Here is a 27,763-nt window from a genome sequence, read left to right on the forward strand (position 1 = left end):
TTTATGCATGTATTTATGTATTTATTTATCAGTTCCGGTTTCAACCGCCTTTTGCCACCCCGAGCCCTGCCCTTTCCGGGCCCCAACATGGCGCCGGGGCAGCGACGCGGCTTCCCGCCCGCCTTCCCCCCCCTCCTCCCCGCGGCTCTGCGCAGGCGCGGCGGGGGCCATGGGGCGCGTGCGCGGGGCCTGGAGCCGCGGGCGGCCTGAGGGGGGCAGCGGCTGAGGGGGGCAGCGCCGCCGGCCCCGGGCCGCGTCCCCCCCGCAGCGGGGCTCGGCGGAGGGCGGCTGGGGCTGGGCTCGGCTCCCTCGGTCCTCGCGGCCCCGGGGTGAGGAGGGGGCGGCGCCGCTGAGGTGAGGAGGTGGGCTCTGGGGACGGGAGCCGTGTTCTTGGTGGGTTTTGGTGTTTTTTTGGGGGTGTTTTCGCCGCGAGGGTTGTGGCTTCGGGGCTTTGTGTGGGAAGCGGTGTGAGGCGTTTTCCTGTCATGCTGGGAGGGTCGCGGCTGCTGGCCCGGTGTGCCCCCTGCCAGACCACCCTTCAGGTGCCACGGGCAGTTCGTGTCCCCTGGGGTCTGTGTGCCCTCAGCAGGCTGTGCAGCTTGTGTTAAAACACCTAAAATCATAGAATATCCCGGGTTGGAAGGGACCCACAAGGATCCTGGGTTCACCAAAAGTTCACTCAGATGTTGTCAGCCTGGGATGGAGCTGGTCTGGGGGCTCTGGTGGGTGAGGTGAGGGTTTGCTGCCCCTGCTCAGGAGCCGCAGAGAGAGGAGAATGGACTCCCTGGACCACATGCTGACCGACCCCCTGGAGCTGGGGCCCTGCGGGGATGGAAATGGCACACGGATCATGGAGGACTGCATGCTGGGCACAACGAGGGTTAGTCTGCCCGAGGACCTTCTGGAGGACGTGAGTAGCACTACAAACTTCTTATGTTCCCATAGCATTGACAAACAGTATGTTTGCCTCCTGTCCTGGGGCTTACCAGGGAGAGCAAACTGAAAAGGGATATGTGTCTGACTCCTGCAAAGGATGTTGAATAGTGCCTTGAATAATATCAGTAAAACTTCTTAAAAGACCTTTCTGTCACATTATTTTTCTAGATAAAGATCCCTTTTATTTTACAGTTGTATTTGAGAATAGAATAAAAGTTCCATTTGTTAAAAGTTTTGAATTTATTTGCTACTTGATAACAGTATTTATTGCCTCGGCTTTTTTCCTTACACTGTTGCTTTCTGTGTTTGATGTGAAACACTGTCTCACGTCCTATGTTACTTAACTGCAAAAAGCCTTGAGGGCTAGAAAGTTGTTAAAAGAGATGTACACATTTTCTTTGCTATTGTATTTTGCTTTCTGTAGCCTGAGATCTTCTTTGAAGTTGTCAGCTTGTCGACATGGCAGGAGGTACTGACAGATTCGCAGCGAGACCACCTAAAAACATTCCTGCCTCGCTTTCCTGAAAACAACCGAGAGCATCAAAACAAAATCATCTCTGCGTTGTTCAGTGGTGAAAACTTCCGCTTTGGAAATCCACTGCACATTGCCCAGAAACTCTTTCGGGGTTAGTGAGTGTGATACTCTTTTGTGTATTTTTGGTGTTAAGTTCTTAACTTGCAGTTAATGAAAACTGAGGTAATTTTAACCTCTTTGTTATAGATGGGCACTTCAACCCTGAAGTTGTGAAATACCGGCAGCTCTGTTTTAAGTCCCAGTACAAACGCTACTTAAGCTCTCAGCAGCAGTACTTCTACCGCCTGCTCAAGCAGATCCTTGCTTCCCGCAACGTGAGTATCTTGTCTTTGGGGCCTGGTCATCGCCTTCTTGTGTTCTGTAACGAATAGGCTGTCTTTACAACAAAGTGTCTTGGTGTTTGTGCATTCCTAGTTCTCAGAGGACTTTCTGTTACTGAATGCTGCTTTTCTGTTTTTCCAGTGGCCTGTATAATATAAGAACACTAGAAGCATTGTTATGTTTGCAAAGACGCATATCAAACTTCAGATTTTGAATCTCTCATAGCTCTCACTTGTGTAGCGTAGTGGGTTTTTTCCATGCCTATCTCATCCCCTGGCTTCATTCTTGGCACTTCATATTAACAAGTGAATCTGCCTCAATTTTTCTGCCATTTATGTCATTGTGAAACAAGTAACTTTGCTAAGTAGGTAGTTGTGTGAATTCCACAGCCTCACTGGAGACTGGTATAGAATAGATAAAAAAAAAAAACTCTGATTCTGGTGCTGTAAATCCCTGATGAAGTCTTCCTCTATAGATAGTGTTGTGAACTTATCTCTGCCACCTGAAATGTGTCCTCTGTAAATGCTTGCTTATCATTTCATTAAGCTTAGGCATCGCAACATACTGTATGCACGGATGAAGAAGAAAGTGGCTTTATTAAATGCCTCATAGTGATAGGGGAAAAAGAATACAGAAATGTATGGGAAGCTATTTCTTCTATAGTCATAAAGGATAAGTCTTTTATTCAAAAGAGTTTCCCATGTTTGTGTTACACGTTTGGTATGGAAACTGTACAAGTGGATGCAAGACCAGTGGTTAGGGTTCTCTGAACTGTCCACGTAAAGTGACGGTGAGGCATTGTATATGCAGATGAAGATGCAGAAATTTCTTATTAGCTTCCTTTTTGCCTTTTTCACCCCTTTAAATGATGGTCTAAAATACTGGTTTTATAGTTGTCAATCTGACAAATTCCCTTACATTTTAAGGGTTGTAAAGAATCGAGGTAGTTAGTACATCAGCTCTGAATGTTAAATATCCTGAAAATGTGAGTTAAGCTTAACCACTCTAACTTAGGGAGATGTAACCAAGATAGCTAATGTCACTCATATCTCATCTTCCAGCACTTGCTGGAGTTAGCTAGGAAAGGAGGCCCTGATATGACCCTGAGGAGAAAGCATTTCTCACCATCATATGATGCAGAAGAACGGGACAGACGGGCACATCGACGCTACTTGAAAATTCTGAGGGAAGTGAAAGAGGAGTGTGGAGATACCACCTTGTCTTCTGATGAAGAAGGTAATGCCCTGTACTCAAGGAAAGATTTAGGTGTGAATGGAGAAAAAACTTTCTTTTTTTTTTATGTGAGGATAGCCTCTTCAATAGAGGAATGAAAATTGGGCTCCCGTTTTATTAGCTGCACGCTAATGAACATGGGAACCTAGGTTTGGGGGTGATAAGTCTTGCAGAAATGTATTTATTAATTTATTTATTTTTTTGCATATTTAAGATCTAAGCTCCTGGCCTCCAAGTTCTCCAGCACGTTGTCCAAGTCCACCGATTCCCCTGAGAGTAATACCCACGTTATCAACCTTGGACATGAAGACAGCAGGTGAGAACCAAACTAGGTGTCAGTAAGGAATTGGGGATGAGAATTACTTTGAGAACCTGCAAGAATTTGGCTGGGATAGTCTGTTGTTCCATGGGAAATCATGTAATGCTTCTTTTCTGTAGTCCCCGAAACATTCAGATCTTCTCACATTTTAGTTCTCTCCTTGAAAAGTTAGTATTTTAAGTCTTTATGGATTGTGTAATACTACTGGTTTTTCTGTTGTATTTTTCCTTACTGGACGAGCCATTAGTATAGCGTGGTTTGAACTGTTTTGGAGTATGTGCTAAGGGAATCCCTCCGAAGGTTGCTGTAATCAAGCCTGCAGAAAGCCTTTGTGCAACACAACTCGTTCTCACTTTTCATTTCCATGCTTGCATAAGCAATTAAATCTGATCAGCCAAGGAAGAAAGCGTTGAAATAAACTGCGTGATTAAAAGACTGAATTTCCTTGACTTACTGAAATTTGAAGATTACTGAGAGTAGGAACAAATAGAAAACGGTGTTCTAAGTAGTCTATAAAGTAAGAAAACAAAAACCTGCAAATTATCTCTGACTTTTTTGTTGTTGTTGTTTTTGCAGACAGGATAGAACTTGGGGAAAGTGACTTGAAGATGATGCTGAGGAAGCACCATGAGAAACGAAAACGTCAGCCTGTAAGTTGACAAAAAGTCTTGGGGTGGCTGGTACTAGATGTTGTCTGTCTTTTTTCTTTTAGCTGTAAAGTGCTTCTGGGTGTGGCCCCCCCACAGTCCTTTAATGTAATCTATATTTAATCATTGGAGGACATATACAACTCTTGTTTATGTTTACCTGCTTAGATGTATTCTGTAATTTTATTGATGTGTGATTACTAAACTTAGTTGATGAAAAAATTGGATTTCAGGGTTGGAAGGCTTCCCTGTTTTTATTGCAGTGAATAACTTTATATGCTGATCCCGGATAAGTTCGACACGTTTCAGTATTTGGTTATCCTCTGTACTCTTGTTGCTATCTTAGTGCTTTTTGCTTTCCTGATTTTCTTTTCTGTCCCATTGTCCCGTGTAGGATCACCCAGATTTAATGACAGCAGATCTGACTCTTGAGGACATCATGACTCGTGTGAATGCTGGCAGGAAAGGTTCCTTAGCAGGTCAGTGGCTGGAACTGGTACTTGTGCATTGCATAAACACAGGGTATGAAGAGCTAGGGATGTAGGAAGTCTCTCCTGAATGCTCTTTACATAGCTAGCTAGCTGCTCTGAAACTGTAAGTTGCAGTTGCAAATAGATAATTCCAGTTTCTATTGAAGGTGCTTCCAACTAATTGATGGAATTTAACTTGTATTTCTGCTCTAAGCAGTTACCTTCACCTTTCTGATTCCAAATGTGTTTTTAAATCAAGTTTTTCTATAAAACCAGTGCATTGAGGGGAAATTAAATAAAAAATCATGGAAATAAGTAGGAGGCTGGAATGGACTGGTAGTGAATGAGTTTACACTATGTACATCTTTGAGTATATGCTTAACAATATAGTTAATGATCCTCACTGAAATATAGTAAGATATTTTCTCATTATTTTTCTTACCTTTTGTCATATCTAAAGCCTTATTTGACCTTGCAACCCTCAAGAAAAAGGTGAAAGAAAAGGAAGATAAAAAGAAGAAAAAGCTGAAGATGGTTAAATCTGAGGTGGAGGATCTGGCTGACTCTCTTAGCAATGCAGACGGGATCCCATCACTGTCTCAGGATCCTTCCCCCATCCCTCTGTCATCTGTCAAAGAGGAGTAAGTGATTCAGGGGGCACTGAATGCTTTGAGGGGATGAAGAGCGTAATGGATGTTGCAGCTCAGATTTTTGCAGTACCTTTGCAGATCTTACTAGGTGTAGTTACCTCTGTTTCTGTTTTGTCTGGCTCTTTCACCCGTGGTGGGATGAAGCATCTTAGGCAGCAGCGGAATTTCAGAGCTAAGAAGAGAAGGCACACTTGAAAGTGTGCTTTCTCCTATTGATGAAAGGCTGAGAGAGCTGGGGATGTTCAGCCTGGAGAAGAGAAAGCTCCAGAGAGATCTCTGTACAGCATTTAAGTACTTAAATGGGTCTTACAAAAAGGATGGAGGAGGACTCTTTACTCGGGTAGGTAATGATAGTGCAAGGGGAAATGGTCTTAAACTAAAAGAGGAGAGATTTAGATTAAACCTTAGGAGGAAATTCTTCACTGTAAGGGTGGTGAGGCACTGGCACAGGTTGCCCAGAGAAGCTGTGGATGTCCCATCTCTGGAGGTGCTCAAGGCCAGGCTGGATGGTACCAAGTCCCTTCCAACTGGAGCCATTCTATAATTCTATGAAGGACATTGTCTCTGGTTTTGTGAATCTTGGAATGTGTAAAATATGGAATGTTCATCTCTGTATATGAAGGTGAATATTTACTCAGGAAACTTTTACTCTGCTTGTGTTTTCTTTCATTTGAAGACCTCTTGAAGAGATGAAGCCATGCCTTGGTGTAAATGAAATATCTTCCAGCTTCTTTTTCCTTCTTTTGGAGATACTGTATCTGGAAGGACCTGCTAGTCTCTCTGTGGTAAGGAACCACCCACATATTTAGGAATCTGCAGAAAGCCAAATTAGGTTTCAGAATTTTTTTATAGCTCTGTAATAGTGATTTTCCCCAGAGGTGTCCTGCTCTAAATTACATTAGTGTAGATTCTGCGTACACAGAAAAAAAGGCAACTCTTTGGGAGTGCATATCACATTCTGTTTTTTAACGTGTTTCATAACTGTAGTCTACTGAATACGTAAATCTTACCATATCTGTTTTGAGATCACAATTAGATAAATTCTTTGTATCAAAGCTGGTGATGGTGGAGAATTTTTTTCTGTTTTTGGTGTCTGTTGTCTGAAATACCATTTTATGGTTACTTGAAAAAGTCAGGTGATCTTTTTTTATGAATATAAAATCTCTCTTCCCCTGGACGCGTTTAGCTGTTTTGCTTTCCTCTTCTATTAAAATATTCATAGTTTAAAGTGTGAGATCTTTAATAGAATATTTATTTTTCCTTTTCAGCTTGAGGATAAAGTTCTAGATTGGCAATCTTCTCCTGCCAGTGCACTAAATAACTGGTTCTCCTTTGCCCCTAACTGGTCTGAGCTGGTTTTACCTGCCTTACAGTACCTAACAGGTGACAGCAGAGGTAAGAACGGCTGTTAAAAATACATAGGATGCTTGTACCTCAGTTCCAATCAGTGTTGGTTTATATTATACCTCCAATCAAATTTTAATTCATCATTACAATAAATCACTGCATTGTTGACAGTGTTTTTATTATAAGCTGTATGGCTTTCTTTTTCTTGATTGTGGTAGACTCAGTTTGCATGTGGATAGTAGATAAGACCCAGCTTGATTCCAGTGTATGTGAAACTGAAGCAGGCAGTTTCTCCTGTTTAGATTGTGTGCTTCAGGCAGGATGTTTGAAGCAGGAAGAAATTAGCCTTTTCCCAGTACAAAGAGGTTATAGTTGTCTTTGGAGATAATGAAAAATAAACTAGATGATGCCCTGAGCAATCTGCTGGAAATGTGAAGTTGGCCCAGCTTTGACTTGGGGCTTGGACCAGCTAAGTTCCACACGTTCCTTTTAAACAAAGTTATTCTGTGGTTCTGATTTGCTTAGTTGGAAGAAGTTGGAAGGGAGAAACAATGTATATTGTTGTGGTCATTGCTCATCCTTAGTGTTCCCCACAATACTGGTGAATACCATAAATCTAAAGTTTGTTTCATGTGAGCTCAGGAAATAGTTACCATACAGCAGCAGTTCCTTGTGCCTCACAGCATGTGAACAGGATCCTGCCTGACAGCCTGTAGACGAAAAGCTCATTATCCTGTTCTTTTCTTTTCTTGGGATTGCACTGTTACTCCGAGATGCTAACCTTTCCTTCAGGCAAGTATAAATTTAGAGGCGCACTTACATAATCACTTTACAATGATTTTTTGTCACTATGAGTCTAACCTGACAATTTATGTTACAACAGTAGGTTTTTGGAGGTTGCACTTGTTTGCTGTATCTGAAAAGCACATCTTTCATTGCAGATGTTCCATCCAGCTTCTCGCCTTTTGTTGAATTCAAGGAAAAAACTCAGCAGTGGAAATTGCTTGGTAACTTGTACTTTTCTATGGTTTCTACTATGGTAAAGGTTGGTGGTTTTCTTCAGGACTCTAGCTTGCTACAGCCCAGAGAGAAAATCCAGCAGAGTTATTACTTAAGCTGTTAGGCCTTTTGTGTTCTTCTGGCTGAGCAAAAATGTTTTTTACATTCAAAGCTTTCACAATACACTATTTTCAAGAGCAGACAGAATAAGTGAGCAAAGGCATTGAACTTTATTTATGTTGCTGACTCATAAATGTGCCCAGACTCATACTGAGTGAATTACAGATGTCTAGCATTTTTTATTTTTGCTATAGCTGCTAGGCAGAATTTTTGATTCTTAACTGTAGTGACTCTTGGTCATATTCACAGGGTTAAACTGGCTGAGATTTGGAGTCAGGAAGGTATTCCTCTGGCCCCTTCACAGCCTTTGGTGGAGGTTATGTAGGCACTTGTTTCTGCTCAGGGACTTGGTGACTGGGTTCACTTTGGAAACTGGGGACCATTTGCAAATGTATCATTGCTGTATCTCAAATGGTATCTTGGTTGCTATGCCTGGAGTTGAAGCACCATCCTTCATACCAACATAGGGTGCTTAATAGGTTTTAGCACTTTTCTGAGCCTGAATGTGTTAAAGTAGTGAAACTGGAGCATCTGTGAAGTGTGTAAGACGCCTTGTGACTGGTGATGCATAGAGGTTGGAAGGGAGTAGGAGGTGGTTGGGAAGTACAAGCAGCAGCTGGCTTAATAACAAATTATTTCTATTTCCTATGTGTCTTGATTTCTTGGACTAGGTTCTTGCCAAGATCATGAGAAGGAATTGGCAGCCCTGTTTCAGCTCTGGTTGGAGACCAAGGACCAGACTTTTTTCAAAGTGAGTCAGAAAAAATGGTATTTTAGCAGCCTAAAACCTGATGGGCTGTATCCAATGCTGACATGTCTTTTTTTTTTTTTTTTTTTTTTTTGATAGGAAAATGAAGACAGTTCAGATGCCACAACACCAATTCCCAGAGTGTAAGTACATAATACTGCTTAAAAACTTCTGCAGTATGTGCTAAAGCTGTGGAGTTTGGTCCTTGCACCTCTAGATCTGAGCAGCTGTCTGCTTAAAAAAAAAAAAATATTTTACATCGTGGGGCAGAAGGGAATTTGTTAGTGTGAGTTTACAAATGTATTAACTATACTTTGCAAAGTCAGCTGTGTTTTCCCAAGTTCACCTGTTATCTGAGCAGACCTGTACTCAAACTTGCATCCTGATTACGAGATTATTTACAGTCCTTGCTTACTTTCAGGTAGGCTATAGAGTGTACTCTAAGATCTCTGCAGGACTTACTTACATCAGCATAAATGCTTTCAGAATTTGTTCTATGGTGCCGGAAGAATTTGCAGTAAGAGTGGGGTGGCTAATCCTTTGGGTCTTCGTGATCGCTGTGGGCTTGTTGCTCAGAACTGATGGTGATCTTTGTTTCAGAAGGACTGACTACGTAGTCCGGCCTAGTACTGGAGAAGAGAAACGCGTGTTTCAGGAACAGGTAAGAAGATAATCTTTTCAATTTTAAATACACATACTGAGAGATTTGGCCATTAAAGAGAATTTGTATGGGATGGGAGTTATATACTCTACAAAAACTTTGTTAACACAAAAGATTTAAATGTTTTTTCTGCCTTGAAATAGGTATCAGCCTCAGATAACTTGCTAACAATATAGCTCAACTGCTTATCTCAAAAACAGCTCTATTTCCAATGAGTATTGGGCAAAATTAATTGATACTGTTAGTGCCAACATTTCTCTCTACTCTGTCGTCTCCTAGCAGATGAAGATGATGCATCTATATTTTTTGAACATGTATAAGTGTAAAAAGCAGAAGATAAGTGGCAATAAGCGCACCTATACATTTAGTCATCTTGTCTGTAGTAGATACAAGTTCCATTGTGTCTCTAAGGCCTGTGGCCTTGCTAGAAAATTGTGTATTTTATAGGGTAAACACATGATGAGGAGTCTTCTCCCTGGGTACATGTGCTGTTTGCATGGTAGACCATCCGGGTTAAATTTTGGAAATCTCTCTTGCCAGATGAGAAGAAATGGCATGTTGCCACTGCAAGCAGAGTTGTTTGCTGGGCAGAATGTCTGTCTCTGGCACCTCTGTAGTCTGTGCAGCTGCTTAAGAGTGAACCTGATATATTGCACCTGGGCACTTTCTTATGTGCTGCTTTGTCTTCTGCTTGAAGTAGATAACGCTTGTATTGATCCAAAATAAGTTTATACAGCAATAATGGAGCTTTAATTAAAAAAAAAAAAAAAAAAAAAACTTTATCTACAGAATGATAGTAATTTAACCCATATTCAGTTACAAGTTTCAAGTCTTTGCATCTATATATGCTAAATTCAGTGCTCTTGTTTAAAAACACAGGAACGATACCGTTACAGCCAGCCCCACAAAGCTTTCACTTTCCGTATGCACGGCTTTGAGTCAGTTGTCGGTCCTGTGAAGGGGGTGTTTGACAAGGAAACATCATTAAACAAAGCCCGAGAGCATTCGCTCCTGCGATCAGACAGACCAGCATATGTCACCATCTTGTCTCTTGGTAAGGCGATGGCGTCCTTTGCCAAAAATATTTTTTAAATGAAAGAAAAAGACACCATTGTCCACCTAAACAATGACTTTAGGAATCTACATTATAAGGGGAAAAGTGGATGAACTGGTATGACATAAGTGAAGAAGAAATGAAATAAGTTTATGAAATAAGCTGATGAAATGCTGGGAGCAGGAATAACTAGAAGAGGAAGCATCTGTTACTTTTCATCTGAGAGAAAATGGGAAGTGGAGAGTCCATGAGGCTGAAGCTAAGGCTCATATAACTGGAAAACAAAGAGTGGTGGTTTAAGCCTGTTGTTGTGAAACTGGGGCATTGCAAAGTCATTCAGGGTTTGAGTGCTGGTCTTCACATTCGTTGTTCCAGGCACCAAGCCAGCACAGATGATGTGCTTTAAAATGATCATTTGTGTTCTCTGCTCATATACTCATCAGAGGCCCTGAGAGACCATGGAGACTAGCTTTTAGTGAGTAATTGGGCACTATAAGAGGTGGAGATAAGAAAGCAGTACAGAAACATATCTGTCGAAGTATTTGTATATAGCAGTCATGTTAGGGATGGAAGCTTAAGCTCTGATTTTCTATTTCAGTTCGTGATGCTGCTGCCCGCCTTCCTAATGGAGAAGGAACTCGTGCTGAAATCTGTGAGCTGCTTAAAGATTCCCAGTTCCTAGCTCCTGATGTCACAAGTGCTCAAGTAGGTTGGATGCTATCTAAGAATCAATTGTATTCTCTTAAAAAAAAAAAACAAAAAAAAACACTGCTGAGACCCAGGCAATATGCAGTGACAAAGGCCCAATAATTTTTATACTACTTCAACTGGAAAATGAGAGCTCTGTAGTATTAGGGTGAGCTGCTGCAAATCTGCACTGAATTCTGGAGGAAGGAAAATAGCTAGAAAAGCCACAGATTTGACACTCTGTCATACACCTGCTCCAATATGAGATTCAGAAACAGGAAGTTTTCAGAGCCCTCAGGTTTGGTGAAGCTCCATTTAATCCACAAAGGCAAGCAGAGCCCCATGCTGCAACATCTGCTCTCAGTCAATTCTTAACCAAAAGAAGATTGGTAGCAACTCACTCTGGTTTTATGCCAAACAGGATTGGCTTTTCTGTACGTGACCTCTGGCTAGCCCAACGTGGGACATCTTGTAATCCCATGAATTCTGAATTTCAGGTTAATACCGTTGTTAGTGGTGCTTTGGATCGATTACATTATGAGAAAGATCCCTGCGTGAAATATGATATTGGGCGCAAGTTGTGGATCTATCTACACCGGGACAGGAGTGAGGAAGAGTTTGGTAAGCCTGGCTTGGTGGTACTACTTGGTTCTGTATCTTCAGAACTGAGAATGTCTAAATCTCATGTTGTTTTTCACTTGCTCTTGAGCTTCTTCAGTCCAGATGGATAATGAACATTAATTCACCAGTCTAGCCTAGTCACTTTGCTAGTGTTAGCCCATCAACACTTAAATCAAGTCTTGCAGAGCAGCGTATTAGTTTGTAGTGAGTATTTGTCACAAAAATAGCACTCTGCAACTCTAGATTTATTTAGGTTGACAACTTCAACACATCTTTGTTCCGGCCTTTTGGGGCTGATTTGCCTTGGAATTTCTTTGTGCTATTACACGTCCCTGTGTGCATGTGTGTTTAATTTCTTTTCTGAAGATGAAAGTTTTGAATGGCCACTTTGGTAATTCAGTTTGCTTGTGTTCAGGATCTGTAAGCAGTAATTTGTATTTGCAGAGCGGATCCATCAGGCTCAAGCTGCTGCAGCAAAGGCCAAGAAAGCTCTTCAGCAGAAGCCAAAACCTCCAGCTAAAATGGTAAATTTCTTTGCACAGATGCTTTTGTGATTGGGAATGAGGTATGGGTTTATCTTGATCTGTAAATTCTGTATCCAACATTTTTTATCCATTTTTTATCCAAGGTGGATAAAAAAAAAAAATACCACCTATTTTATTGCTTTTTGAGTTAACAGTTCATTATGTTGGTGATTGTGAGAGTCTACTACCAGTGCACAGAATGAAGTAGGAGAGAGGGAGCTTTGTGTCTCCCAGCTTTGACTGTAATCCATGTTGATCTTGAGAGAGGAAAGGTCAACTGAGTTCATTTGGGTTCCTCGTCTTAGGGACAGTCTCTTCAGATCCAGTTTTGACGTTAATCTGTAACAGAGTGTGTGGAGCATGTCTGCTGCTCTCCCTCTTGCAGTGCTGAAGCTGTCAGGATTTGGATGTCTTTCTTTTATTTTTTTTGATATTGATGTGAAATACCTCTAAAACAGTTGCAGCTGACAAATTAACCAATGTGGATATCTGAATCTTTTGAATGTTTGTCACTGCTGAGATGCCCTTCTCCCTGAGAACAAGAGCAGCCACACTGACCAGCCCACGTGTGGCTGCAGGTGAGGAAGGCAGGCCATCACTCGTCTGTGACTTCAGGATTTTGCACCAGGGCATCATTTGTAACTGTATAGATCCATTTAAAGGCCTCAGAGAGCAACACTCACAGCCAGTTTTTGTAAAGGCCTTCATGTTTGGTTTGGTTTCTTTGTAGAAGTCAAGTAGCAAGGAGAGTTCTGTGAAAACACTCCCCAGCAGTGCATCAGAGCCCAGTCAGCTGAGCCTTAGTGACTCCAGCATGCCACCAACTCCAGTGACTCCTGTGACACCAACTGCACCAGCATTGCCAGCAACGCCTATTTCACCACCACCAGTGTCTGTAGTTAGCAAGACTGTATCTAGCGCTGGGTCAGAGCCAGCAAAACCCAGCCAAAGGTATGCTCCCCTTCTGTCTCATACATCACGTATGAGTATTCCTAGTTCTTTCTCAGTTATGTTCTGCGTCTGTACTGACCTGGCTTTTATCTTTTCTATAGTGTTCTTCTGGTATCATCCCCTACCATGCCACAGCTTGGGACGTTGATTTCCACAGCCCAGAGTTCACAGACCCAGCCTGGGCCCCAGGCACCTCCCGCCCGGGTGGTAAGTCACACCACGTCCTCGGGACTGCCGCAGGTCCGAGTGGTCGCTGCCCAGTCCAGCCTCCCCGCTGTGTCTCAGCAAGCCCCAGTGGTAACGCAGCAGCAACCTACATCAGTGCCTCAAATCCGTGTTCCAGCTACAGCCACGCAAACCAAAGTGCTGCCTCAGGTAAGACTGGCTACGTGGAAATGCGGGAGTAGCTCTGACTTCTAATCTGTGGATCTCCCTAGTATTTCAGTATGGTGCTCAGGGATTACTTGCTGTCTTGTGACATGCAGTAAATGCATTACAGAGCACAGAAACTGTTATGTATAAATAAAGCTGTTTGGTGTCTCTTTTTTTTTTTTTTTGTCTCCGTTAGCAGCTTGTATGGCACCATTAATTTCTGCATTGCAGTAAAAGTCCAGAATTTGCATACCAAGGCACAAGACAGAAAGAGCAAGTATTAGTCAGGATTGTATTAGCCTGCTCATAAGCTGCTTCTGTGTTGTCTTGCTTTAGGCTGTGATGACTCTACCAGTAAAAGCTCAAACCAGCCCAGTGCAGGTGCAAAGACCAGGAACTTCCGTGACAGGACAGACAGGCATCACCGTGACAGGACTGTCTGCAGCGCCCAGTCCTGCTGTAAAGCCAGTAACCAGCTCTCCAGGCAGTTCTGCCACAAGCACCTCCTCTACCACTGTCATCCAGAACGTGGCTGGCCAGAATATCATCAAGCAGGTGAGAGGGAGGGAGAGACAAGAGTGGCCAAGCTGTTTCCCACTTGTTGTGACAGACATGATACGCAGATGTGAAAAGAGTCAAAACTACAGTGAGCTATAATGTCTGAGTTGATGGGCTGTGCCGTATTTGAGCCCCATTTTCATGCACAGGTGAAAAATGTGTTAGCATGGGTTCTTTAACTTCAGTTCTTTAACTTACCATCTTCAGATGCTGATCCTTTTAATTTGTGTTGTTTGAAAAAAGAGCCAATTCCAGAGTATTTCATATGGTTTAGGGAAAGCTATGTAATGAGCAGCCAAATCTGTTTTCAGCAGTGCAGTGAGCAGTAGCATCCCGCTGAATGCTAGTCACAGCGGAGAAAAGAACGCTGTGCAAACATCAGCCTGTGGGGAAGTTTTACTTTTGTCTGACTGTGCCTTGGACTGCATTCTGGTTTGATGTAATTGTTTCTCTGGTCTTTTCCAGGTGGCTATTACAGGGCAGCTTGGCATGAAGACCCAGCCAGGAAGTGGCATCCCACTTACTGCTACTAATTTTCGGATCCAAGGAAAGGATGTGTTGCGCCTGCCACCTTCCTCAATCACCACGGATGCGAAGGGACAGACTGTGCTGCGTATCACCCCGGACATGATGGCCACCCTGGCCAAATCTCAAGTCACTACTGTCAAACTGACTCAGGACCTCTTCACAGCAGCTGCTGGAAGCAGCAGTAGTGGGAAAGGCATCTCTGCAACTTTGCACGTGACATCCAATCCTGTCCAGACTGCTGATACTCCGGCCAAAACTAGCACCGCCACTTCGTCTTCTTCCAGCCCAGCTGGCAGCACAGTGGTTAAAGTGACTCCCGACTTAAAGACTGCAGAGCCAACAAGCTCCGCTTTCAGACTGATGCCTGCTCTGGGCATGACTGTGGCAGATCAGAAGAGCAAAGCCATTACTACGGTGGCATCCACGGAGGCCAAGCCGGCTGCTACTATAAGAATAGTGCAGGGGCTGGGGGTGATGCCACCCAAAGCGGGACAGACTATTACGGTAGCTACTCACGCAAAGCAAGTACCCGCATCCTCAGCAGTGAGCGTGGCTGGCACAGTCCATACCTCAGCTGTCTCGTTACCAACCATGAGCGCCACAGTTTCAAAAGCAGTTGCTGTGGCCTCGGGAGCTGCAGGGACTCCAATAACTCTAGGCACAGGAGCCACCGCTGTGCGGCAGGTGCCTGTCAGCACCACGGTAGTATCTACGTCACAGGCAGTAAGTAATGCTGAACTTTTTGTGGAGGTGGGTGAGAAAAGGAATGATGGTTTATGACTGATGGTTTCTTTCTGAAAACTTCTCTTTATATCCACAAAAACTCAAATTAAATACTGTAGAATGCAAGTCTGCAACTAATTTCATGGTATTGAAATTGTAGCTGAATACTGAATAACCAGACAACAGTCAGCTGTCTGTCTTCCATTAACTCCTGTCGAGAGAGTGAGTGAGATCAACTTGGCTCATCTAAAGTTCTACTTAGTGCAGTACAGCATCTTGCCCTGTGCCTCTGAAATAATTTCTTTTGGAATGGGGTCACAAGTGCTTGTTACTTGTATTAACTTTTTTTACTGGTTTGTATGTTAATACAATTTTAATGCCCAAAGTTGAATGTACTGTAAGCTGTATTGTGAAAGTTGAATAAGCTAATTGACAGTGCCATGGTTGCATAAGGATTAAAACTGTGCAGATGCAGTGATACTTCCCAGAGAAATATTGTAGTGCAAGGATGATGTGAGTTTGCAGGTTTGAGGCAACTGGGAAGTGAATGAAATGGAGGTGAATTTTAATTAGCCTGAAACAGCACACAGATTTCATCAGCAACACTCCTGTTGGTTTCTACTCCCGGGGCTCCTGAGCAGCAAGCTGAGTGGTAATTGCATGTTGTCAAGCAGTTTCTCTCCCTGTGGCTCCTCACGTGTTCTTCAACTTCTCTAGGGCAAGCTACCAGCACGAATAACGGTGCCTCTGTCAGTGATCAGCCAGCCAGTGAAAGGCAAGAGTGTGGTGACTGCCCCCATCATCAAGGGCAACCTTGGGGCCAAGTGAGTACTCTGCATCCGGTAGTTTTGCATTAGAAATAGACTGAGGCAGTTCTCTGCTCAGTTAGGTTCCTTTAGCAAGCAGGTGGTGGTAGTGACTTAAGTCTGTTGATAGGACCCATTAACAGCAAGAAAATGAAAGAATGCAGTGCCTGGCAATGAGAATGCAGTCTTTGTGCAGGTGCCTGAGATGCAGGTTCTAGCAAATAGAGTGAAAAAAATAATGTCCTTTGCCTTGAAACCAGCTATTAGAGTAGTTCTTTGTTTGAGCAAGAATTAAGCTGGTGACGTACCTAAAGGATATTTGCAATCTGAGACCATCTCTGTTAAAGAAACTAGTGCTGTGTTAACTGCCTCTGTGCAAGTTCCTTTGGCATTCAGATATTGCAGCCTTTCTGTTTATTCTTCCATAAATTCTGGTAGTGTCTCCCTCAGTTAATATTTCACGGCAGAACACTATGTGCTTAGCTATTTTCTGCATTCCTTGGGAGGTGTTTGGGCCTGATCAGACTAGCAGACACGGTTCAGAGTTAGAGGGTTGGGTTTATGATAGGTAATTCTCATCGTGAGAAAAGTTGGCAAAAACTTTTCACTTGTGTTATTTGTCAGTGTTGTGAGAGAAAAAAAATAAATTAAAATCATTGCAGTTACTTAGCTAATTTACTAATCTCCTAGCAACTGAAGAACAATTTGTGGAAAATCTAGCCTGCTCTACTGTTTATTGACCTTTCAACAATTCTCTTTCCTTAGCATCAGTGGCTTAGGTAGAAATATCATCCTGACTACGATGCCAGCAGGGACAAAACTGATCGCTGGGAACAAACCAGTGAGTTTTCTGACTGCACAGCAACTGCAGCAGCTGCAGCAGCAAGGCCAAGCCACACAGGTAAAGGCAAGGAGAATGATGCTATTATTTGCTTTTTTGATGACTTGATGTATTCATGAGGACTTTACATTTGATGCATGGGTTTCCATAAAAAGTACAGGTTCACGGCTTGGCTGTAGCACATGTGTTAAGTATATGCACTGCATTATTTCCTTTACTTTTCCTGCATCCAGATATGGTTTTTAAATGTTTTTGAAGTTCTGATAGTATAATGAATGTAAAACTAAAAGTCCTGTTCGGAAACGTTTCCAGTTGATTGAAGGATTTTTTCTAAATGCTTGGTGGTGTTTTTTGTTTATTTTGTAGCGCTTTCTACTTCGGCTTCTGCAGGTCACCATTTCTTGAAGAAATCACATTGAAAGACAGTTATACAAAGAAGCAGTCTAGAAACCTAGTGTTCTCAAATTCCAAAAAAGTAATCTACTTTAAGATAAAGTAGAGCTGCTAGTAACAAGTCTTCAGAAGTGAAATATCCAATGGATCCAAGTCCTTCTGAAAACTTGTAATAGCAGCTGATACATAGGTTTTTATTCACATTAAATTTTAGTTCTTGATCTCTAATCTTGAGACCTCTTGCCACCCTTCCAAGCAAACAGTGGATAGAAGGATATTCTTGTGCCATATTCTGCTCCTGATATGTTTTGGTGCTTGGTCGTGTTCACATAACTGAATTTTTGGTGGCAGAAGCAGATAAGTTACCAGTGTGATGCAGGTGCAACGTGTCACCAGGTTGTTCTTGACATGAGTTGAATTTTTCTCTTTCCATTTCAAACAGGTCCGAATTCAAACAGTACCAGCCTCCCATCTCCAGCAGGGAACGGTGTCTGGCTCAACTAAAGCAGTTTCCACTGTGGTTGTGACAACAGCTCCATCTCCAAAACAGACCCAAGATCAGCTATGAACACTGGTTTGAAAACAGATTGCTTTCCAAGAGCTTCCCCGAATCTGTTGTCATCTTCCATTCTACCACCCAAGGCAACCAACCACAGTCATGGCTAGGGATCGGACTGGATTCTGTCACGTGCTGAAAGCAACACACGTTGCTTGTCTGGAGTCAGCATTGTGCTGTCTAGGTAGAAATTCCACAGCAAAAGATCCTGTATCTATAAAACGTTTCAGTCCAGAGCTGTAGAGCCAAGTTCTGTGGCATTCAGCATTTAAGAAATGTCTTCCTTTTCTTTGTTTTTTCCATCTGAAAGTCTTTTTACAAATGGCCATCTGTCATTTCAGTGCATTTTGGGTTGTAGACAAAGCAGTTGATCTTCCTTAAGGGTATTCCTTAACCAGGAAAACTTGCTTGGAAGGGGTAGCTCAATGGTTTTTCAAAGTCATGAAGAAGAGGCATCTTGCATCCTTTCAGTGGAATCTAGCTGTCACTGATTTTATATACGTGACTTAAGATTGTGGTTTGGACACCAGGGTTTGTTTGTATCGTATCCTGGAGGTAGAATCCTAACACATTCAATGTAATATTTATATAGAGACTTTTAAAATACCTCTGCCCTATCTCTGAGCTCAAACTTCTTGTTGAGCAGATTCCACTTCTCTGTCAAATATCTGTCAAGGGTAGTATGAGAGTCCCTGTTCAGGACGGTTCTTGCTGTAAAAAAAAAAAAAAAAAAAAGTACCCATGAGACGAATGAGAAGTGGAGGAGATACAAAAAGTCACTGTGTGAACAAGTCTGTTAGCAAATGAGAGTATATTGGAAAGGAAAAAGAAAATGTTCACTAGAAGCATCCTCTCTTCATTTTCCACAACAAATAAATCTTTTTATCAGTCAAAAAAGACTAGCTTGTTTTAAAAGTTTGGAATATGTTTTCAAATATGCCCCAACTGTTGTCTCTTGGACTCAGAAGAAATATTTTAACCCATGATCCTGGCCTTCAGTTTGGTTTTTATCTTTACAATTTTCTCTCTTTATAAATTTGTTTGAATTTTGCACATACCAGAGATGAGTTTGTTGCTGTTCTGATGTGACCTTGAAGCTATCTCTGAATGAGATCCGAAGAAATGTTGGACCAGGAGAAGAATAAAAGTGCAGAAAGCCTTACAAATCTCTGCCATCTCTATTCAGTTTTGTACAGCTTGTTGTTTTATGTACATGATTGTCTAGCTTGCCAAGGGCTAATAGATTGTCCATCTTCCTTTGTAAGATGGTTCTTTCTAACATGGTTTCTCTTGTGGTCTTTTTTTTTAAATGTGTTTTGCTCTGAGTTAAGTCTTATTGAATATAATATATTCAAAGAGACGAGCCTTAAAGTTCAGCACTTTCCAGTGCTAGTGGAGCTTCATGACAGAAGCCTCAGCTGGAGCTTTGTGTGTTGCTGTTCAGACCAACTGCAACTAAGCAGAGCAAATTGTTCAGAGCTTTGGGCTGGGTGTGTCAGTCTTTCTGTACAGTAGCTGCCCCACTTAGGGGTGGGCTGGAGGAAACTTGAGTATTTAAATTTACAAAGTTGCTAGCTGCAAGCATTGAATAAGCAGAACACCAACACACCATTTTTACGCAAGCGCTTGAAGTAGTTTATATGCCACAGGAACAGAATATGGGGTGATGATGCTCTTTTGAATACCTGTCCTACTTTGTTGATTTTTGTGCCTCTTGTACCTTAAGTCTGTCAAACAAGCAGACAGCCAAAAGGCTGTGGACTGGGAGGTAGGCAAGGACATTCTGAAGTCCTTGTACAAATCCTTTTAGTTGTGAAGCTAAAAATAAGAAGCGGAAGAAATGACAACTTCCTTGTATTGCTTATGTGAAAGAGCCTCTAAATTCAAAGAATAATCAAGATAATCCTGCACTGTTCTATTTATAATAAAGTTCTCAGTGTCAAAACTTACAATCAAGTGCTGAAAGATGATTACGGTGTGAAGCACCTTAGATTTCTGTGAATCCTCTTGCAAGTAGCCATGTGACTTTGTCTCTAGCATTAAGTTTAACAAAACAAGAAATGTGCATTTAATCGCATGAGTTCAGTGCATCTCTGAGTGTTGCTGCTGAGTTTTTAAGAGTCTTGCTGTTTGAATCATCACCATCTCCTTCCTTCCATAACTGCTAAACTGGTTGCCTTCGTGAGCTACCTTGACATGCATGACTGCTTGACAGAGGCCCATTCTCTTTGCTTTTGAAGCCTGTGATCTTTGGGGAAAGAGCATCAGTCACTGCCGGGTTCTGGTGTGGAAGAGTTACATGCTGGATTGAAAAGCCCTCTGCCTTGCGAGAACAAAGTACGGCCTGTTCCATGGTTCAGCTGCCACCTATCTGACGAGTTCCTTCCACTTTGGTTGAAAAATAACCTTTAAGCTACTGCAAGTATACAGCCTTTGGTTTTAATAAGTAACTTTTAGTTTCCACACAATAGACTGAAGGGCAGAGAAGGGCTGGAGTTAATTTTTTGGGTGTATGCTGGGACTGGCTGAGGGTATATTTAAGCTAGGCTGTGTGTCCAGGTGGCATTTGCTCCTATGTTCCCTTGCACTGGGGAGTGAAAACTCCAGATGAGTGCTGCAGAGCTGCACCCAGGAGCACACGCGTGGGTAGAAGTCCAAGGGAAAATAGTATGCTGACAATAGCCCTTTTCCAACAGTTTGGCCAGCAAAGGCCTGAAACTGAAAGGGCTTTCAGTCTGATACATCTCTGCCATTACCTTTTTTAATTAAAAAATAGAAGTGCAGCCTGTTTCCGTCACAGTGAGATCCTCAGTAGAGTTTCACAAGAGCCTTAATTGTTTCTTAAAAGTTGTGGGATGGGTGTTTATTTCTACCAAGAGAGTATCATGTAATCATTGCTCACAGGAACTGAGTGTGCTGCACAAACTGCCGCAGGCCATTTAAAGCCACTCTAACCTTTATTTTAACAACTGCCCATTTTATTTAAATCATGGGGGAAATCTGTATTTATATACCTCAGTAAGATGCCCTCATAGCCTAATGAACTCTCCTTGGCGTTGCTTCAGCTGTTCCTTCTTAAAAGCAAAGAGTAAATTGAGCAACAACCTGCCCATTTTTAATAGCTGATCTTCCTTTCCCAATTCTCTTCAAGTCACTGGCACAGTTTTTAGGTAAATACAGAAACCCTGATGCTTGTTTTTCACAGGACAAAACTGAACCATAGAAACAAGAACAAAGTAGCAGCAGACTGGGCTTTTGCACCTGGTTCTGCCTCCTGTAAGTGAGGTATCTAACGCCTGATTTTGGGACCCTTCTGGCTGAGTACTGTTCATGGTACCGTATGTGATGGCAGTCTGCTGTTGAGGCTTTTCCTCCACAACCCTAAACACAGCGACTTGTGACAAGAAATAGGAAGAGATGTGGGGAAAAGAGAACGTGCTGCTGTGTCCTAGGTGCCAGCAAGAAGACTGCCTCAAACAGAGATGCTTTTTGGTACTGCATTTGGGTAGCAACGAACTAACCTCAGTCTGAAAGTTACTTGAATCATAGCGGTAGGTTAGATGTGTTGTAAATCAAACGGCACCCATGGTGCTACACTGGGCCGTTCAGTCATGGCTAAATACATCATTCACTCCTTTTTATGGTCACATCCAAGTTCAGCTGTGTGAATTACCACCAGCAGAACGGTTAAACATTAACACTGTGCTCTGCTCTAGCCTTGAATAACTCGGGGGGGAAAAAAAAAAGTACTTCTGTGCCTTGATGGTTAGTTTGCATATTGAGGTGCTCCTCATGGGCTGGTTCAGGTTTTTGTACAATGGTGCGAAAACTTCTGTGAGCCAGGCAGCTGGGGTGTGCTGGAACTCGCCATCATCTGTTAAGCTTGTATTTTGAGCCGTGCTGAGTTACTGACCTGGTGCTTCATTCGATAAAAGCCTCAGGGTGGCATTGCTGTAGCTGACAGAACTTTTGAATACAACCTGAGCGTGGTCACTTAATGGGAGTTCTGTGGACGTGTACTGAAATAGAGGGTCAATGTTGCAAACCATGGACACCATTCCTCCCGCTGTGCCTCTCCGTGTCCAGTCCTGCTGCGTACCAGTACGTGATGGGATAGCCAGGGCTAACAAGGAGTAGAATAACGGTGTGCCAGGAGAAGCAGGCGGTAATCAACATTGATAGTGCAGCGTGGGTGGACAATACCCTGTGTCGTTTGAGTCTGGACCTGATCAGCATTCCCGCATCTTACAGTGGCGCAGTGTATCTCCTGGTCTTTGCTGCCAGGAGGTATCGAAGAGATGTGGCATCTGTTTGCAAAGGGAAGTGATGGCTTCCAGAGATGATAGGCTGGATTCATCTTACTTAACTTGTGCATTAAACTTCTAGGTACAGAAATCTGAATTACTCACCGCTGAGACCTCCAGAGGCCGATTCATCTGATCGCCCCCAGATTCTTCCTGTAGGACGAATCGCTCTCTGGATATAACCAATCTTTTCCGTGGACTATAAAAATAATTCCGGATGACTAGCTTTTGGCTTTGACTAACTAATTTGGGCTTTTAAATAATTAGCTGAGGGATGATGCATCTTATGTAAAGTGACCAATCCAAGAGTATGTGGGAAGATTGTGGTAGTACAAGGTATTAAACTCAGATCTCTCAGATTCCATTTAGTTTTATTGTTAAATTACTCTCCTTTGTCCCAAGACATGATCCTGTCAGCTGACAGAGCTCTCAAAGTTTTAGAGTGTGAATTTTTCCCAATATAATGTAAACACTTTGCCTTTAAAATGATCTCTGACACTTGCTTTCCCACAAGGCCAACAGAGTTCATACCTGTGAACTGTGGACGTTCATCTTTTAGAGGAGTCCTAATTCCTTTTCAGTTATAAATGCTATCAGCAATTTCCAGCTTGAGCAGGGATTAATCTTGTGTAAGGTGTCCCGCATTGAGGCCTAAAAACTGATAAAACGGAGTGATAAAATGGAGGTAAAAGTTTTAAGGACCAATTTGTTCACTTATGTCTAGAAGTATCTGCCAAACTAACTTGGTAAGCCTTACATCTAAGTCTTGTAACGTTACTTTTTCTCACTATCCTCCAGTTTGCGAAGCCTGGAGCAAAGTAACTCACCTTCCAGAACCAAAATCCTTGAGGGAGGAATGCACTGGTCTTTAATAGCTCCGGGACCAGACGGTTTTGCAATGACGCTTAGAGAAAGCAGGTGTCACCAAATCCAGGAAGGGGCGCTGCTAAGTGGATGCACTGATCCAGAGCAAGGCGGTGGTGGCCCTGAAAGTAAAAGAGCAAACCTGCCAAAGGTCGTGCCGTTTTACCTGCTGTGCTGATGCTGCAGAAAGAGTTAACGTGATCTTGAAGCAAGGACCTGAAAAGATGCTGACATTGTTTGAAGCTGGGTAAGTAACTTTAACGTGATGATGAGTCATTTTGAATAAATTTTTAGCAACGGGAACATTTTTTGGTTTGTCCCTGGGGAAATAGTGGTTAGTTGGTATTTATGAGACAGAGGGAAACACTACATGCAAAAATATGCTTGATTACTTATAAAAGTATTTGTGCTGAGGGCTCTTTGACCACTTAAGCAAGCTGCCTCAAAGCCCGTGGTAAGAATTGTTTCTTCCCTGTTCTCAGTTACACACTGAAGATACAGGTATGGGCAGACAGTCAAAAGCCCTTGAGTCACTGCAACTTTGTGAATTACTGACATCTCTGCACTGCCTTATTCTGCGTGGAAATAAGTTAGTTATATTTCTTAGTTGGCGTGGCCTGAGTGTGTGTAGTGTAAATGACAAGCAATAAGCTGGTGAGCTGTTTGTATTGCGGTTTGCTTTTAACAGTGTTCCTGTACTGAAATAACTCTTCCAAATCAGGTTGTCATGTAATGACTCTGAAGCTGCCTTAAAGCTGGTAAAAAGCAGAGAGAGACAGTTATCTGTTCTGTCAGCTGGGTTGTCACAGTGTCATATGCGGTCTCTGCAGGATGCTGGAAACTTAACTAAAATCATAAACCTCACTGAGTTGTTCCAAACGTGCTAGGATAGCGGGGCAGGCAGGAACATGTTAATGTGCAAAACTGAGGATTCCCTAAAAAACCCGAAGTGCTTTGCTGTCACAAAAATAGCGCCCTATGTCTTTGAAAGGCACCATGAAGGTGTATTTAGGTAGCTGTGACCCCGAGGAAGAGCCCACAGTCAGAAGGTGAGTCCTGCAGGGGCAGTACTTCTACAGTCTCTGTCTCCTGCTAGAGCAGGACACGTGTAAATACAGGCAGTAAGGAGCACTGTTAAGTGTAAACCAAGCTGCTATTTACGTTTTTATTTACACTTTGTAAGTAAAAAGCTGGGTTTGTGTCTGGTTTGATAGGATTTATTCTGGTTTTGTTTTTAAGCTTGTGTTGTGGCTGTGAGTCAAAGTGACAAAGACATGGTGAAAGGGTGCTCTATCTGCCCAGAGTCAGCAAACTCAGGAGCTCCTTCCATGGGGACAAAACAGTGCTGCTCTTGCAAGATGCAGGAGACATCGGAATGGCTCCCAGCTTCAGGCAAGCCCACACTACCATCGTGTGTTTCAGAGCAGGAGGTAAGTAGCTGAGTGGATTGGATTGCCTCTGGTGGGCATAGGGCAGCAGTGTCACCGGCTGTCGTGATCCTGTTGCTGCTACCTTGAACCCTGGCAGCATCCCGAGTGGGAGAGGGCTGAGCATTTCTGCTGTGCCAGAGAGGCTGTGGACGAGGTGGGTGGCTGGCTTTGTGCATCCAGGCTAACAGGTTCACCCAGCTGCTAGCGTTAGTACTGTAGCGATACAAGGAGAGTCCCGCAGGAATAAACTGTGACGACAAAAATGCTGACCATAGACACAGAGCAACCGAGGGAAGGGACTGCTCTACTGTCTGTCATAGGGCAGGCTTTTATGGGAAGTTAGTATCTCTTTTGAAACAAATATACACACTTGGAAAAAAAATATGTGATTGGTTGTCTTAACTCCGCAGTTACCTGGCAGTCTTTCTGAAGCTAGAAAGCAGACACGTCTACTTAAAGCTTATCTAGGAACTATGACAGGAGAAGTTCTTCAAAACCCATTAAGCAGCTTCTCTTTCTTTTCCCATTATTGAGGGAACTTGGTATTTATTGTTTGTAATGGCATACACTGATCCCAAGGTGCTACCAAGATGGGTGAAATCCCTCCAGACTCCCTGTCATAACACACATTTGCTAGAGAGCACCTCAGTCTCTGCTAAAAGCAACTGCAGATAAGGATTCTGGCATTTGCTCAGTTTTGCATTAGAGCTGTCTGCTGGCACAACTTTCTTTTCCTGGTTCAAAGTCATCTGCAGAAGTTAATTTTTTAATCAGCTTCCTTTTTTATTCTAATACGGTATATGGAAGATATTTTGGGTGGTGGCAAGGTGACCTTCATTTTTAAAATCTTTTTGTCGTGAATGACTTGCTCCTTTTGCAAAAGGGTTCTTCCCAGCAGAATAAGTAAGAAATATTAGCAAAAGATAGGAAGTATAAATGAGCTGACAAAGATTCCAGTACACTTGAGATTTCCATATTTCTGATTTCAGTTTGCTAGGCAACAGTGTTTCCGAAGTGGCTGGAACATGCAGAAGCACTAGCAGGAAAACAAAGTCCATTTTAGGCCATGTTTCTCCATTGTCAAGGCCATTTTTTCTGCCTGTTTTATGTGGCACAGCTAGCGTGATAAAAAAGGATGCTACTGATGGGTTTTGACACATGCCAAGAGCCAGGGAACTCCATAACATGCACTTTTCTGCCAAGGTTGTTTAAGGTCATTTGGCTCTTTTTCCTTAAAATTTAAAACATGCTTTTTGAACTACAACACACTACAAGCTCCTGTCGCCTGCTGGACAGGTATGTTGCCTGGAGTGAAGCTGCAGTTTAGGAATCAGTACCAGCAAATCCAGGTTAGGTTGGATCTAGCTCAGGTGCCACACGTGCTTGCATTTCCTTTGGGTTGGCCAGAGCACCCCACAGAGCTCTGACCAGCTTTGTGTTTCAGCTGTGGTAAGAGATCAGATTGGAGCAGGGTGGGTAGGCAATAGCTGGCCCTGCATGGAGCTGGTGTTGGCTGATAAATGGGAAGTTAAGGGAAGGCTCAGAGGAGGTGAGTGTGCCCTTAGTGATAGCTGACAGAGATGTTGAGATAGTTTATGATACCAAATCATCTTATGGAGCAGTATGGCGTGGCACTCCTTGTGCAAGTTATCTTTTCGCTACCACACTGTTGTTGTTCCAAAGGGCAACCAAAATGCCTTGCCACAGCTGCTGGTAACCACATCCATAGCTGCTGGCAGGCTTGTGACTTCTGATGAATTTCTTAAGGAAAAACTGTCAGCATTTGTGCAACTTCTGCTGTTTTCTCCCTTGTTGAAAAAGACGATGTGATAGAGTATAAATAAGTCCTGTTTAGTGGGCCATTAGTGATTTTGTGGAGCTTTGTGTTCCTACTTTCCCATCTCTTTTCCAGGCTTAAAAATGCCTCAGCTTCGTCTGTGCTTTTCAATATCCTTCCTGTCATGCTCTGTATCTTTTCAAGTTCTTCCAGCTCAGTTTTCCATGTGGCAATGCAAATCATTAAGACCATCTGCACCATTCTAAGAGCCCAACGAAGATGTGCAGCATCACAAATACACAGATACAGACCCAGGATTTATTGTCTGGCATATAGCAGGGCTGCACCAAGAAATATTTGGAAGATTCACGCCAAGCTTCTGGGTTGGGAGGCAATACTAAGCAAGCAGACTTCACCAAAGCCCTGGGTGTTTCTTAAGCAGAGAATTCACAATAAAACATCCACGGGTTCTGATTCAGTACAGCGTAAAAAGAGGATAATTGCCTGTGTTCAGTGCTGCTCACGTTTTGTAGTTAGTACTGTGCAGTCCAAAGCACAACATTGGTGTGGTTGAATCAGCACCCTCTGGCCCGCAGGAGGGAGAGTACTGAAATGCTAAAAAGAGAATTACTGGAATTATCCCAGCTGCTCATCAACAGTACTGCCAAAGGAAAGCCTCCTACAGGAGGATCACCTGCATCATATATCTATATTCACACATATATGTACATATATATGCGTGTAGGGTATATGTAATAAAGCAGCTCCTAATGACACATACCTCTGTGCTAGGAGTGCCGTCACGCCCAGTCCTCTCAGTCAGCAGCTTACCACAGTCAGGTTCCCTTTCTCCCTCTTGCTGCGTGCTTCAGGCTGATGGCAGACAGCTGCTGTTTTCCACCGTGTTCCCCCATCTATGCCAGCCCCCCCGAGGAACAATCTAAACTCTCCTAACTTGTTTAGGACAGAGCTCAGTACCAAGAGGTCTGTCCCCACACAAACACAGGCAAGTTGATAGCTCGCATCTGTCAGTCTAAATCGTACACGGAACAGGACAGAAATGAGGGTGAGGATTATGTCTGCTCTTACACAATAGGGGCATTATTCTTTAAGTCAGGTGTGGTCACCCTTTTGGCTGCGTGACCTAGGTGAAAATGCTGAGATCGGTGGTTCTTCATTTTCTTCCGTAGCCAAGTGCTAGTCCTGCTACAGATACTCAGTACAGCCTCAGCTAACTTCTAAAAGGCAGTGGGAAGCACTATAGTCTTTCAGAAACAAACTGCAGGGGTATGGATGTGAGAACTTCCAATAAGAAAGTCTGCTTTTAAAAGCAAAAACCTAGCAAAAAATCCCTCACCCTATCATTATGGAAAGGGACTAACTAGAACTTTGACCCAGCCAGGTTTAAGCTTTAAATATTCCAGATGAGGTACCTCTACCTAGGGGTTTTGTGCCTACTCCAGGGCCCCACCAGGAGAAAGTGACAGGTGAGGTTCTTTGTACCATAGCATATCCTGGTTTTGTTATGAGGTGAATCAATTGCTGATGACAAATGCTGCTTGCTTCCACGTAGGTTTTTCTGTGAGATTTCCCTGTGCTTTTGCTATAGGTACAAAGAGTCTGTTCCTCCTTTGTGTAACTGGATTTCAATGTATGCTGTATCTTGATTCCATAAGCATACTGATTCCCTGCTCATTATACAGATTTTCAAGGAAATGTAGCTAAAGAGATTACTTTGTTATGAGGGCACAAGTCAAAAAACCCTGATACAAATAACGGAATTAACCT

At 42.9% G+C, this 27,763-nt stretch overlaps 1 protein-coding gene and 1 long non-coding RNA gene across 5 annotated transcripts; one reads left to right on the forward strand and one right to left on the reverse strand.

Annotated features, from left to right (window-relative positions):
- Positions 1–196: 196 nt before the first annotated feature.
- On the forward strand, positions 197–18,879 carry NFRKB (nuclear factor related to kappaB binding protein). Of its 3 annotated transcripts, none has more exons than XM_084495916.1 (26): positions 197–354; positions 757–910; positions 1,361–1,562; positions 1,658–1,785; positions 2,854–3,028; positions 3,240–3,341; positions 3,921–3,994; positions 4,386–4,470; positions 4,922–5,102; positions 5,788–5,896; positions 6,380–6,506; positions 7,400–7,465; positions 8,249–8,328; positions 8,425–8,468; positions 8,926–8,986; positions 9,866–10,040; positions 10,639–10,745; positions 11,225–11,348; positions 11,793–11,872; positions 12,603–12,823; positions 12,925–13,198; positions 13,532–13,750; positions 14,219–15,004; positions 15,722–15,828; positions 16,576–16,711; positions 17,487–18,879. In XM_084495916.1, exons 2-26 carry the CDS (start codon positions 776–778, stop codon positions 17,610–17,612), a joined length of 3,924 nt encoding a protein of 1,307 aa, XP_084352042.1. In that variant the 5' UTR covers positions 197–354; positions 757–775; the 3' UTR covers positions 17,613–18,879. The 3 variants fall into 3 exon arrangements, with proteins under 3 accessions (XP_084352042.1, XP_084352044.1, XP_084352043.1); XM_084495918.1 differs by having other exon boundaries at positions 8,929–8,986; XM_084495917.1 differs by having other exon boundaries at positions 199–354; positions 760–910.
- Positions 18,360–26,991, reverse strand: LOC311422650. Of its 2 annotated transcripts, XR_014685457.1 has the most exons (3): positions 26,757–26,991; positions 22,732–22,890; positions 18,360–22,562 (listed from the first exon to the last, which is right to left on the reverse strand). It is a non-coding gene; the product is annotated as an uncharacterized lncRNA (long non-coding RNA). The 2 variants fall into 2 exon arrangements; XR_014685458.1 differs by having other exon boundaries at positions 18,360–22,890.
- Positions 26,992–27,763: the final 772 nt, after the last annotated feature.

This window comes from Aythya ferina (genome assembly GCF_964211825.1).
Source record: "Aythya ferina genome assembly, chromosome: 22".
Taxonomy (NCBI): domain Eukaryota; kingdom Metazoa; phylum Chordata; class Aves; order Anseriformes; family Anatidae; genus Aythya; species Aythya ferina.